General features: G+C 41.0%; 1 protein-coding gene across 7 annotated transcripts in view; it reads right to left on the reverse strand.

Moving 5' to 3' along the window:
• Positions 1-13,932, reverse strand: part of chd9 (chromodomain helicase DNA binding protein 9) — a 275,269-nt gene that overhangs the window by 173,594 nt on the left and 87,743 nt on the right. The window contains exon 1 of one of the 7 annotated variants that reach the window (XM_072279568.1): positions 7,070-7,312. The exons of the other annotated variants lie outside the window; for them this stretch is intronic. Within the exon in view, the coding sequence (XP_072135669.1) occupies positions 7,070-7,138 (69 nt within the window). The 5' untranslated portion in view covers positions 7,139-7,312. Of the gene's footprint in view, positions 1-7,069; positions 7,313-13,932 lie in introns of those variants that run through there. 7 annotated transcript variants of the gene reach the window in all.

Here is a 13,932-nt window from a genome sequence, read left to right on the forward strand (position 1 = left end):
AATTGTTACTATATTAAGTGCCCTGTCAACACATTCTTAATAACAGATTCCCTATCAGTGACATCAAGCTAATTAATCAATAGTTTCTCATTTCCTTCTCCCCTCTTTTATGAAACTGTGGGTCTAGATTGACTATCTTCTGTACCATCTGTACCAGAAACAATGAATTTTTAAATCAGAAAACAGCATGTCCATCTCTTCCAAATCCTTGACATATACATCATTATGACTTGAGTATGTATTGGCTTTCAGTCACATATCATTTCTTCAAATTTAGCTTTTGTATTTTAAAACCAACTGCAATTTCTTTCAACTCATTCACAGCAGATAGTTGTTCTCAAATATTTCCAGTGAAGATTTTTTTTTTGCATCATCTTCCATATAGACACGATTATTTGGATATTTCCTTAGCCCTCAACAGATTCTCTCCCATCTCTATCTGAAAGGGATAACACACCACCACTGTTGTAATATCTACTGTATGTATCTGGGCAATTCCATCAATCATCAAAGTAAACTAAAGTTTACTTATTTACAATAAAAGCACAAGACTAAAGGAGCAAATTTGAACATTCAGCCTGTCAAGTATCCTCTGCCATTTAACCATGGCTGATTTATTATCCCTCTCAACCCCATTCTCCTGCCTTTTCCTCAGAACTTTAGACACCCTCACTAATCCAAAATGTATCAACATCCCTTAAATTTCTAGCTTTAAATTTACCCAATGACTTGGCCTTCACAGTTGTCTGCGGCACTAAGTTCCACAGATTCACCACCCTCTGGCTAAAGGAATTCCTCATCTCTGTTGTAAAGGGACATCCTTCTATCTTGCGGTTGTGCCCTCTTGTCCTGGACTCCCCCACTATAGGAAACATCGTCACCACATCCAGTCTATTACTGCCTTTCAATAGTCGACAGGTTTCAATATGATATCCCCCTCGTTCTTCTAAACTCCAGCGAGTTCAGGGCCAGAGCCATCAAACGCTCCTTATACATTAAACTTTTCATTCCTGACATTTTTCCAGTGAACTTTCTCTAGACCTTCTCTAATTCCAGCACATCCTTCCTGAGACAAGGGGTTCAAAATTGCTCACAATGCTCCAAGACTGGTTACGTGATGATCTGGTATATAGAAACACCAATGCCCTTGAACAGAAAAGTCTACAAAAAGTATTAGATATAGCCCAGACCATCACGGGTAAAGCCCTCCTCACCATTAAACACATCGACAAGAAGCACTGTTGCAGAAAAGCAGCATCCATCATCAGGGACCCCCAACATCCAGGCCATACTCACTTCCGCCATCAGGGAGGTGGTACTGGAGCCTCATGGCCCACAGCACCAGGTTCAGGAAGAGTTATTACCCCTCCACCATCAGGCTCTTTAACCAGAAAGGAAAACTCCCTCAACTCAACACTAAACTGTTCCCACAACCTACGGACTCACTTTCAAGGACTCTTCATCTCATGTTCTCAATATTTATAGTTTTTTTTTTCTTTATGTATTTGCACAGTTTGCTATCTTTTGCACACCGGTTGTCTGTCTTGTCTCCAGTTTTTCAATTCTCTGGTGTTTCTTTTTACTTACTGGGAATATCCGCAAGAAAATGAATTTCAGCGTTTCATATGGTGACATATCTGTATTTTGATAATAAATTTACTTTGAACTTTGAAGTGCAATCTGGCCAATGCCTTCTAAAGCCTCAGCATTACATCCTTGCTTTTATAGTCTCATCATCTCAAAATGAATTCTAACATTGTATTTTCTTCTTATCACTGACTCAATCTGCAAGTTCCCTTTGGGGAATCCTGCACAAGGACCCCCAAGTCCCTTTGCATCTCTGATTTTTAAACTTCCTCATTGTTAAGAAAATAGTCTACACCTTTATTCCTTCTACCAAAGTGCATGTCCATACACTTCCTTACATTGTATTCCATCTGCCATTTCTTTGCCCATCCACCCAATCGAAGTGCTTCTACAGACTCCCTGCTTCCTGGACACTACCTGCTCCTGAACTTATCTTAATTTCACCTGCAAACTTGGCCACAAAGCTATCAATTCCATCATCCAAATCATTGACAAATAATGTAAAAAGCTGTCCCAACACTGACCCCTGCAAAACACCACAAGTCACTGGCAGCCAATCAGAACAGGCCCCTTTACTCCTACTTGTTACCTTCTGCTAGTCAGCCAATCTTCTCTCCAAGCCTGTATCTTTCCTATGGGCAGCCACATGTGTGGCACTTTGTCCAAGGCCCTCTGAAAATCCAAATAAAAAATAACCACTGACTCTACTCTGTCTATCTTGTCTGACTTGTCCTCAAAGAATTCCAACTGATTTGTCAGGCAAGACTTCCCCTTAAGGAAACAATGCTGACTTCGACTCATTTTATCTTGTGCCTCCAAGTACTTCAAAACCTTATCCAAATAATGGACACCAACATCTTCCTTACTGCTGAAGTCAGGCTAACTGGCCTACAATTTATGGCTTTTGACTCCCTCCCTACTTTAAGAGTGCAGAGACATTTACAATTTTCTAGTCCTCTGGAACCATTCTAGAATCTATTGATTTTTGAAAGATCACTACTATTGTCTCTACAATCTCTTCAGCTACTTCTTTCAGAACCTAGTAGTCCATTTGGTCCAGATGACTTTTCTATATTCAGACTTTTCATCTTCCCAAACACCTTCTCCTTAGTAATAACAACAATACTCCCTTCTGCCCCCGACACCCTTAAATTTCTGACATACTGCTGGTGTCTTCCACAGTGAAGCTTGATGCAAAATACTTAAGAGTTTGTCACCTTTTTTGTTCCCCAATAACTACCTCCCTGGCTACATTTTCCAGCAGTCCCATATCCATTCTCTCCTTCTTTTACACTTTATAAGACGATAAGACAAAGAAGCAGAAGTCGGCCATTCAGCCCATCAAGTCTGAAAAAAAGAATATGGTATCCTCCTTTATATTATTGGTGAGCTTACCTTCATATTTCATCTTTTATCTTTTATTTGCTTATTGCTTTTTTAGATGCCTTCTGTTGTGTTTTTAAAAGCCTCCCAAATCCTATAGTTTCCACTATTCTTGCTCTATTGTAAGACCGCTCCTTTAATTTTATGCTGTCTTTGACTTCCCCTATCAGCCACAGTTGCCTCATCCTTCCTTTAGAATACTACTTCTTCTTTGGAACTTATCAATTCTGAGCCATCCGACTTGCTCCCAGAAAGTTCAGCCATTGCTGCTCTGCCATCGCCCTTGCTAGAATTCCCTTTCAATCAACTCTGGCTAGCTCTTCTCTCATGCCTGGTGACATGATAGCGCAGTGGTTAGCGCGATGCTATTACAGCTCAGGGCATCGGAGTTCAGAGTTCAATTCTGATGTCCTCTGCAAGGAATCTGTACACCTTTCCCCTGGAATGCATGGGTTTTCTCCGGGTGCTCTGGTTTCCTCTCTCAGTCCAAAGTCACACTGGTTAGTAGATTAATCGGTTATTGTAACCTCTTTTGTGATTAGGCTATGGCTAAATTTGGGGTTTTTGGGCGGCACGACTTGAAAGGCCAGAGGGCCTATTTCGCACCACATCTCAATAAATAAATAAATCTCTCATGCATTTGTAGTTTTCTTTAGTCCACTGTATGTCACATGAGGCCAACACCACATTTAAATTAAATATGCTCAATACCGCTGAGTTAATTTTGCAGATATGGTCGTCCTTGGCAAAGTACACAGTGGGGCAGCTGCTTTGAAACAGATATATCTCCAATTTTGGAGACAAATATGTGGCCTTACATATCTAATAATTATGACCAATTATTGCTGCCTAACCTTAAAGTAATAATAAAGAAACACAGCCAAAATATTGCCATTTTAATAATTGCCAGGTTTTGCAGTGAGGAGCTGTGAAACACTCTCGGGTCGGTGGCAGGCTACAAAGCCACATGACATCACAGTGACTTACTAGTCAAAACACATGGTGTCGCTTTATGCATATAACGCATAGAACTACACAAACTTATTTGTAATCAGGGGATACCCTTGGAACTTAGATATTGTTAGTGATGCTTCCACGTGAATGTTTTTATCCTCTGCCCCTTCATAATACTGAGGCTGTCTGGCAATCTTTACCTTGTGTTTTTGGTTCCAGAAGTATGAATTGTGACAATTAACACAGGTTTAACTCACGTGTTTTTTGCCACCCACAAACTACAAGTCGTGTATAACTTCTCAATAGTGCATCCCCCCCCCCACCCCCCAGGAAAGATGACACAGGATTTTTTTTGTTGGACTTAAACATAAAATCTCTGGTAGCATCACAATTTAATGTAAAACAGATGGGGAGAAAATTTTGGGAAACTGCGTTACTTCAGATGCAGCACAAGCACAATGAACTGAGAGTCAATTGTTTATCTCCCACTACAGATGCTGCCTGACCTGCTAAGTTCCTTATTGTGTGCTGCTTCAGATTCCCCACAGTCTTTCTAGGAGCTTCCTTCTGTGTCGCAGTTTTAGATTTAATAAATGGGACAAGTCTCCAAGAATCTACAAACAGTATTACTTTTGCCATTTAAATTTTAATAATCTTTTCACTGGCAGATCCATGAGGCAGTAGTTCTATGTAACCAGTTGTTTAATTCTTAAACAACAACCACAGCCATGAAAAGGTGGCCAATAGTAACATCACAGATTTATTTATTGATTATGATACAGTGCAGAATGGGTCCTTCGAGTCATGGCCTCAAATTAGTCTGAGCCTAATCATGGGAAATTTACAATGAGCAATTAACCTACCAACCCATATGTCCTTGGACTGTGGGAGGAAACCGGAACACCTGGAGGAAACTCATGCTGTCACAGGAAGAACTTACAAACTCCTTACAGGCAATGGTGGGAACTGAACCTGGATCGTCTGTATTGTAAAGCGCTGTGCTACCGTAGTGAGCACTAAAGGAGACTATGAAAACCTTGGTTAAAAATGGCTAAAATTAGCAGTAAATCTCCCAGTCTGGTCTTCAAAGCTAGTTTTTTTTTGCATTGAAAGTAACCCAGTATCTGTGCAGCTCTATTGTTCTATCAAAACCAGGAGAAACTTCTTTGGATAGGGGCCTATAAGAAAATAGAACACAGCTACGAGGGCCAAGTTAACAGATATTTAAAAAGGGGGATGAACATTTACTTCAAATGTAATAATAAATAAAGGGAAAATACTCTTCAAGGAATTTAGAAGGGCTGCAGAGAAAACTAAATGATAAAGCAAATTTGGCAGGCTGAATTCAAACAGCATATAGTGCTATAATCTCTTCCTTCACATTGAAAACTATCCCACTCTGAGGTTCAGCTTTTGAGGCTCAGGGTGACTTTAAAGAGAGTTGCAAAAAATTTCACTAATTTTCCAGAGGGAAATTAAGTATCCAATTACAGGCAGTTGTTCTGGAACTATTGGATCAAGCTTCAACAGAACAGCAAGAAAACCTATCATACAGACCGTCTCCAAGTTACGAATGCCTGAGACATGGACAAACTTATAATGAACAAGCACCTATAATATTATTAAATTCTAAATTCTTACAGGGGTACATATGCTTACTCCTCTGAATGGCTGACATAGCTTCCTCTTTCTCTCCACTTTTGGTAATTTTCTTTCTCATCTGTCTAACATGCCCTTGATGCTATTCATTACAATACTGTGAAGGCGTAGCTACCACAATGACTGATTTTTCCGATTCATGAACAAAATTGACTTGGGAACAACGTCGGTGAAAATGGAAACCACTCATTACCTAGGGCCAACCGCTACTAGCAAACAAGTAGGCACATCAGTGTTCCTAATGAACCATGTACATACATAATTTTACAGAGGGTTGCTGAAGTTTCTGCACCTGGTCATCTTTACTTGGTTGTATTTTTAACTATTGCACTGTGGTCTTCATAACGCTGTGGTGCATAGTGGAATTTGAAGGTAGAAGTGTGCCTTCACAGTTGTTTATGTACGGATACAGAATAAAATATTTTGTTTCAAATACTTCTTTACTTCAGAACTTAATAATTCTTTTCAAGCTGTTAATCCTATGAGCCAAAAAAAAGAGAAAGAAATCTATAGGTAATAGTTAGCAATAAAAATCTGAAAAAGGATGAGGTACTTTATTGGATTGTTATGAAAAAAGAGAAAGTGTGAGATTGGTTAGAAGTTTAAATGTTTGGCAAGTAATTCCTAGTGAAGATAGAGAAATAGTGTCACTTTGTTGCATAGCCTATCCTCCTGCTCAATAGAGCATAAAGCATCCCTCATCATCATTGGTTCCCAGAATGCCTCCAGCCAGCAGATCAGTACAGCGCAGATCGCCAAACTGATGTTCCCACTGGAAATATCCATAAAGGACCCAAAGACCTTTTCTTCTGTGCTGAACGACTCTAACTCAATAAAAGGAATTGCATCCATCCTTGAAATGACTGGATTTGTGTATTTTTCTGCATTTATTATTTTGCCATTGTGCTCTTTGCTATAGTATACTAAAATCACTTCAATCCCCCATAAATATTGAACGTTGTTTTTGCACAAATTAGGGGCTTGTAATTCCTGGAGTGAACAAATTATGTGTAAGCCTTCCAGAAAAAAAAACTGAAGGCCACTGCAGCAGAAACGCATTCTTGCTCAAAATGCAATAGAACTGACTAAAGCTTGCAAGTTTACTGCTGCCAATATTATAATGAATACCTGAAAAAAAATCAGAGTAACACTCCCACCCCCACTATTTTAATGTAGACACCAACCTACTATAAATGGAATGATATTTCTCCTAAGATAACAAATAGATCATGTATAAAACTCATAAGCGTTTGTCTACTGACATCAGTTTTTCCTTACACTGTTCTTTTGCTTGACCTCATTGTAGGACAGTACAAATACTTCCAATTTCTGCAGAAATTCACATACAAAATTATAGCCCGAGATGAAGCCTCAAACTTTGCTTAAAATGATTAGGGATTTCATCTTATTCAGAAGCAGATTAAAAAGGCCTGCCACAATAAATGCTGTCAGGTATCAAGTTTTGTTTTAAAAAGAGAAATCTTACGTTAACATAATTGATTTCGTGCAGTACACCATTTTGTAATGTAATTCTGCGCAAGCTGTGAAACTGCATCCTCCATTAATTGCAAATGCTGTCTAAACGGAGCATTTTCCTTGAGTTCATTGTTCTCGAAGTATAAATGCTTTTGGATACGTCACACCCAGCAGCACGGCACTTTCAACAGTCTGAATGTGTCATCATTGGGGAAGAGAGAAAAATCCTTCCATATTCCAGGAAAAGCACCTACCACCAGAAAAAGATTCATTTTATCTAACTCTTTATTTAACTGGCTCAGGTCCCAAATAACCTTTTCACATTCATCCAACCTATCCTCCCCCTTTTCCTGTAAACACTTCCTTTTACCTTTGACCTTAGAGTAAACATATAACCAACCAATAATCAGAAAGCTATTGTTGGCAAGTCTGCGCTTTATTTTAAAAGGTGTCTTTTCATTGGCAGGCCATAATGGCTCCACTTCTGACACAGCACAGCAGAACTGAACACGAATCAAATTTCACTTCCAGCGCCAACTGTATCCAGGTTACACAAGATCTCAACTGAGCCTGGAAGCAGCAATGCTTTAAACTTCGCTATCAACCATTTCAAGCAAGAATATTCAACATTAAAACTAGCTGTACTGATAGTGACCCAATCTATCTGCTTGGAACCTCGACTTTTTTTTTGTTGTTACCCACTCGTTTCTGCTGTGCCTTCACACAAAAGAATTTAAAGCATTCAGAGACACCATTTAATGAACATTAATCACCAAAGTGAACAGCCAATCAGATCTGTCTGCAGTCGTCAATGGTTATTCTTGATCTGTGTAAACTGGATCAATCGTTCAAAGTCAGCATTTAAAATGAGCAAGGGAGGTATCAAGTTTTTCATAAAATGTATCAGTTTCTTCCTTTTTTTGCTCATTTCAATCTTTAGAACAGAAATTTACAGCACACTACAGATCCTTCAGCCCACAATGTTGTGCCAACCATTTAACCTAATCTAGGATCAATATAACCCTTTCCTCCTGTACAGCCCTCCATTTTTCCATTACCTGGTAGGGGTGGTGGTAGAGGCAGATACATTAAAAACAGTCTAAAAGTTTAATAAGAAGTCTGACACTATCTGTGAATTACATGAAATGAGAATGGCTATGAAACAAATTAAGTTTTTTGGAATTTGGCACTTTTGTATTAAACATCTCTGTTTGTGAAGTTATTGGGGGGAGGAGAGGGGCAAGGCCATTTAATCGGATGGAAAGCGACAACACTCTGAAGCACAAGTGTCCAAAGGAAGAAGCAGGTGCTGTCACTAAAGATACCTTGCAGTCCTCACCAATAAAACATGCCAGGATGGACTGAAAGAGTGCCATCCTTCTCCGGGAGAATCCACAATGATACACAATGAGCCAATAGGCCGGTCCTGGACTTATTTCCATCTGGCATAGTTTGCATATTGTTGTATGATTGTTTGTGGTTTTTGTATTGCTATATTTACGCTCTATTCTTGGTTGGTGCGGCTGTAACGAAACCCAATTTCCCTCAGGATCAATAAAGTATATCTATCTATCTATCTTGGCTCTGGCCACAAGTATGGCAGGCAGATGGGTGGTGTAGCATTGTGTGCTTGTTATTCCAGCAACCTGGGTTTGGCCCTGACTGTACGGAGTTTGCACATTTTACCTGTGTCCACATGCGTCTCCACCGGATGTGCAGGTTTCTCTTCCCCCACACACAGCCAGTCGGTTAACTGGGTACTATTAATAGCTCCTGAGCACGGGTACTCGGTAAAAGAATCAAAGTGAAAATGAGAGGAGGAGGAGGCCGATGGGAGTGAATGAAGATCTGGCATGGACCCTGTGGGCCGAATGGCCTCTTTCTGTGGCAAATAGAAACAATTTTCATTCACTTATTTAGTGAGACAGCACGGAGTAGGCCCTTCTGGCCCTTTGAGTAATGCTTCCCCAGCTACCCCTGACAAACCTGATTAACCCTAACCTAATCACGGACAACTTAAAACGACCAATCCATCTGCCAGGTACATCCTTAGTTTGTGTGAGGAAACCGGAGAACCTGGAGAAAAGCCACACATTCGATGGGGAAAATGTACAGAGGCTCCTTAAGGAATAGCGCTGAAACTAAACTGCAGAACGCCCTGAGCTGTAATAGTGTCACGCTCATCACTATGCGACCGCGGTGCCCAGTTACACCTCCAAAAACGTACAGAGAAATGCCCGAACACTGCAGAGGCTAGTTAGAAAAACATGCAGCCACCAAGTGGGAAGGAGGAGTGGAATATCACATTAAACAGGAAGGTGTTTGTAAGGCTCTGGAAACAGGAAGATAAGCAGGAAGCGAAGCAGGAGAATCCGGAGTGCCAAAGCTTGCCGGGGAAGCCAACAAACCTCAGGGTCATGCTGGGGTTAGCCATTAACTGGACACGGGAACACCTTAAGCGATTCTCATCTGATAAACACAATGCCACAGGCCCGCATACCAATCTACAAAATGTAACCCTGCGGTAACGGCACCAAAAGCACCGTTAGTACAAGCGCCAGTTGCAAGCTCGGGATTCGATTCCTGCCGCTGTCTGTAAGGAATCTCTACGTTCTCCCCGTGACTGCGTGGGTTTCGTCTGCCTGCTTCGGTTTCTTCCCACACTCCGAGGACGTACAAGTTGGGCTCATAAGTCACAGGCGTGTTACATTGGCCCAAGGAGCCTGGTGACACTGGTGGGCAAACAACGATTTTCACTGCAACTTTCAACGCATGTAGGTAAAGCTAATCTTTAATCCAAGAGGTCAAATGGCCAAAACACCAACAATTCAGAGTAATCTTACTCATCACATCAGAAATAATTCAATCCTGCATTTAAATACAGTCATACAGTGCATACAGCGGTGACCTAGAATTTCCTCTCCCATTGGAAAATATTTATACTTTCCATTCATGGCAGAAAATATAGAATAAACTTGCATGACATTTAGAGAATACTTGGAACAAAAGTAAACTTTACACTGAGTGACAGAGTCGAACAGGACTACTCGTTTTTTCTCATTAATGGACATCGATAAACATTAACGATTAAACACTCATTTGGAAAGACGTTTACCAGAAACATTCACATCCACACTTTCACAGATAAAACCAAGACCATTCTGATTGGAGACTTTAAATTCAGAATTAGAAATCATTTTGTGACTAAACAGCAATTTTGGAAAATCTGTCAGGACTGAGTTGGATTTAGATCAACTCTGGTTTTGTGGGTTGTGAGGAGGCTATTCAAGCCAAGGCAGATTGCAGGCTCTTCCCACATGGGGTAGCTGCAGGCTGACACTATGCATACCTAATGCTCTCCATACCCAAACTCTAACAAAGAGAATCAAAAATATAAACTCAAGTCTTTTACTTATGACAGGAAGCCATTCAGCCCATCAAATCCATGCTGGCTCCCAGCGATGCAGTTCCTTCAGTCCCATTCCACCACCCATTTCTCTTTAGTCTTCAGTTCTTTTCCACAAATCCATCAACTCTCCTTTGATTCTTTTGCCAATTGCCTACACTAAAGGAGCCATTTACAGGATGAATCACTGGAACGTGAGAGGAAACTGGTGTAGCTGGCAGAAATCCATATTGTCACAGGAAGAACGTGCAAACTCCACGCAGACAGGAATGAACCCTCAAACTGTAGAACAACAGTGCCAACTGTAATGTCATTGTACACCCTCGCAGCACAAAACTGGTCTTGGGATCTGGCATGATTTAGAACATAAGAACATAAGAAATAGGAGCAGGAGTAGGCCATCCGCCCTGTTAGGCCCACTCTGCCTTCAATAAGATCATGGATTATCTGACCATGGACTCATCTCCACCTACCCGCCTTTTCCCCATAACCCTCAATTCCCCTACTATGCAAAAATCTATCCAACCTTATCTTAAAAATATTTACTGAGGTAGCCTCCACTGCTTAATTGGGAAGAGAATTCCACCAATTCACCACTCCCTGTGAAAAGCAGTTTCTTCTCAATCTCCATCCTAAATTTTGGGGCTATGTCCCCTAGCTTTGGTCTCAGCTACTAGTCGTAACAACTTTCCTGGCTGTATCTTATCCCTTCATAATTTTATATTCTTCTGGATTCCAGTGAGTACAGTCCCAGGTGACTCAATCTCTCCTCATAGCCTATTTTACTAGTCTTGAAAACAGTAATTTGATTCTTGATTCTGTTACCGTCATCAGTCACTGGCCTGTAGTAGCTTGACTTCAGTTACAGCAATAAACAAAATGATTAAATGCAGCTTTTTCATAAATTCTGTTTCTCTCGGTAGTTTTGAACAGAAAATTACCTTCTTCCTCTTCAACGACTCATCAAAAACACAAGCAAACAATAAATTAACAGTGAAGGCTGCTAGGCCAACACACTACCCCAAGTGTGAAGCAAATGATTAATATTACTGGCATCTATTATGCAAATTATTTCCTATCTGAAATTAAGCCCAGAGTTACAAGAATAAACAGTTTCACTTGGAAATTATTAAGTTGCTCAAACAGTAAAATAACTTGAATGAGGGAAAACAAATCCCTTTCCATTACAGACCCCTTAATGCAACAGTGACCTAGTTTGTCAGAAAAACCTTCTTGCACTAAACAGATACTGTACTCGGTCCAGGGCCAGCTGCTTTTGTCACTGTTTTGCTTACACGGGTCAGATATCATTACAGGCCAAAAGCTGAACCAAAGCTAACGTCACACTTGGTTTAAGTTTACCAACTGTCAGGTGAGAAAGCAGTCTGTGACAGTGCAAAGCTCCTTTTTAGGCTTTCATGTGCAAATCATTTCAAAATACATAATTAACTTTATTTTAACTAGAATTGCTCTGAAAGCTATTACAAAACCACTTTTTTTTGAATATACAAACTTGTTTATGTAAAGACTGATTAATTTTCACTGCAAAATTGATGAAACACCTGAAATTGGCTGTCAATAACAAGCTTTTTATGAGCAATGGGGCAGAGCACTACAGTAGCAAGACACACACCTCAAGAAATTAAGGTGAAGCAGAGGTACAGGAGACCTGCCATCTGTGGACCTTGGAGGGAAATGGACAAGGGATATGGAACAACAATATCTTAAAGATGGCAAAAGGCTGAAGGGACCCAGAAGCCATGATGAACCAAGAGATTCGGAACCTGCTAAGGTTTAAATTGGTGGCATTTAGGTCTGGAGATCCAGGAAAACACAAGAGGTTCAGGTATGACCTCCAGAAAGCCATCTCACGTGCAAAGTGGCAACTCTAGACCACACTAGAATCACAGAGGGATGCTTGACAGCTGAGGCAGGGCTTGAATGCCAGCACCTCCTATAAAGCAATGCCAAGCCACATAAATGACAAGGTTTCGCCCCCAGATGGACTCAATGCCTTGTATGCTCACTTTGACCAAAAGAACATGTAGGCACCAGCACAAAGCCCCATAGCCCTTGGGCGACCCTATGATTTCAGTCTCCGAGGCCAACTTGAGAGCATTCTTCAGAGGGTGAATTCACAGAAAGTATATGGCCAGATGTCATACCTGGCTAAGTACTAAAGACCTGAACTAATCAACCGGCTGGAGTGTTTATGAACATCTTCAACCTCTAGCTTCGGCAGTCTACAGTACCCACATGCTTCAAGCAGGCTTTAGTTATATTGATGACCAAGAAGAAGATGGTAACCTCCTTCAATGACCATTATCCAGTAGCACTTACATCCGCTGTGATGAAGTGCTTCAAGAGGCTCATGAGGCACATCAACCCCTGTCTAAGGAGTTACCAAGGTCCGATCTATTTTGCCTACTGCAACAACAAGTCAACAACAGATGCCACTTCATTAGTCTTTCACTCAGCTCTGGGACATTTGGACAATGATGATACATACATCAGGATGCTCTTCATTAACTACTGTTGAGCATTCAACACTGTCACCCCCTGAAAACCCATCACTAAGCTCCAAGACCCAGGCGTCAATATCTCCCTGTGCGACTGGATCCTCTATTTCCTCATTTGCAGGTCAGGTCAGTATGGACATCTTCTCCCCAGTCACCATCAGCACAAGGTACCTCACAAGGGCTGGGTGCTTATCACCCACTTTACTCACTTGATACCAGTGGCTTTGGGGCTAACTACAGCTTGAATGCCATATTTCAGTTTTCTGATGAAACCAATGCTGTTGGCTGAATTACAGGTGGTGATGAATCGGCGTATAGGAGGGTCATTGAAATTCTGCTTGAATGGTGCGACAACTTCTCACTCAACTTCAGCAAAACCATTATCAACTACAGGAGGAAGAAACTGGAGGTCCGTGAGCCAGTGCTCATTAGGGCATCGGAGGGTCAGTAACTTCAAATTCCTTGGCACTACCACAGTAGGGCATATGTCCTGGGACCAGCATGTATGTGCCATTACTAAAAGGCATGGTAGTTTCTCAACTTCCTCAAAAATTTTCACAGATTCGGCATGTCGCCAAAAACTTCTATAGATGCACACAGGAGTATTCTAACTAGTTACATCACAGCCTATATGGAAACACCAGTGCCCAGAAACAGGGAAGTCTATAGAAAGTGGTGGACATAGCCCAATTCATTACAGGCAAAGCCCTCACCACCACTGAGCATATTTATATGGAGCACTGCCACACAAAAACAGCATCCGTTATCAAAAAACCAGCCTCCTCCCACACCACTATGTTCACGCACAGTTACTTCCTTACAACCATCAAGTTCCTGAACTGGAGTGGATAACTTCACTCGCCACAACTCTAAACTTCATCTGCAATCTACAGACTTGCTTTCAAAGACTCCACAACTCACGTCCTCAGTATTATTTTATGTCTTCTT

The sequence above is a fragment of the Mobula birostris genome, chromosome 15 (assembly GCF_030028105.1).
Source record: "Mobula birostris isolate sMobBir1 chromosome 15, sMobBir1.hap1, whole genome shotgun sequence".
In the NCBI taxonomy this organism is placed as follows: domain Eukaryota; kingdom Metazoa; phylum Chordata; class Chondrichthyes; order Myliobatiformes; family Myliobatidae; genus Mobula; species Mobula birostris.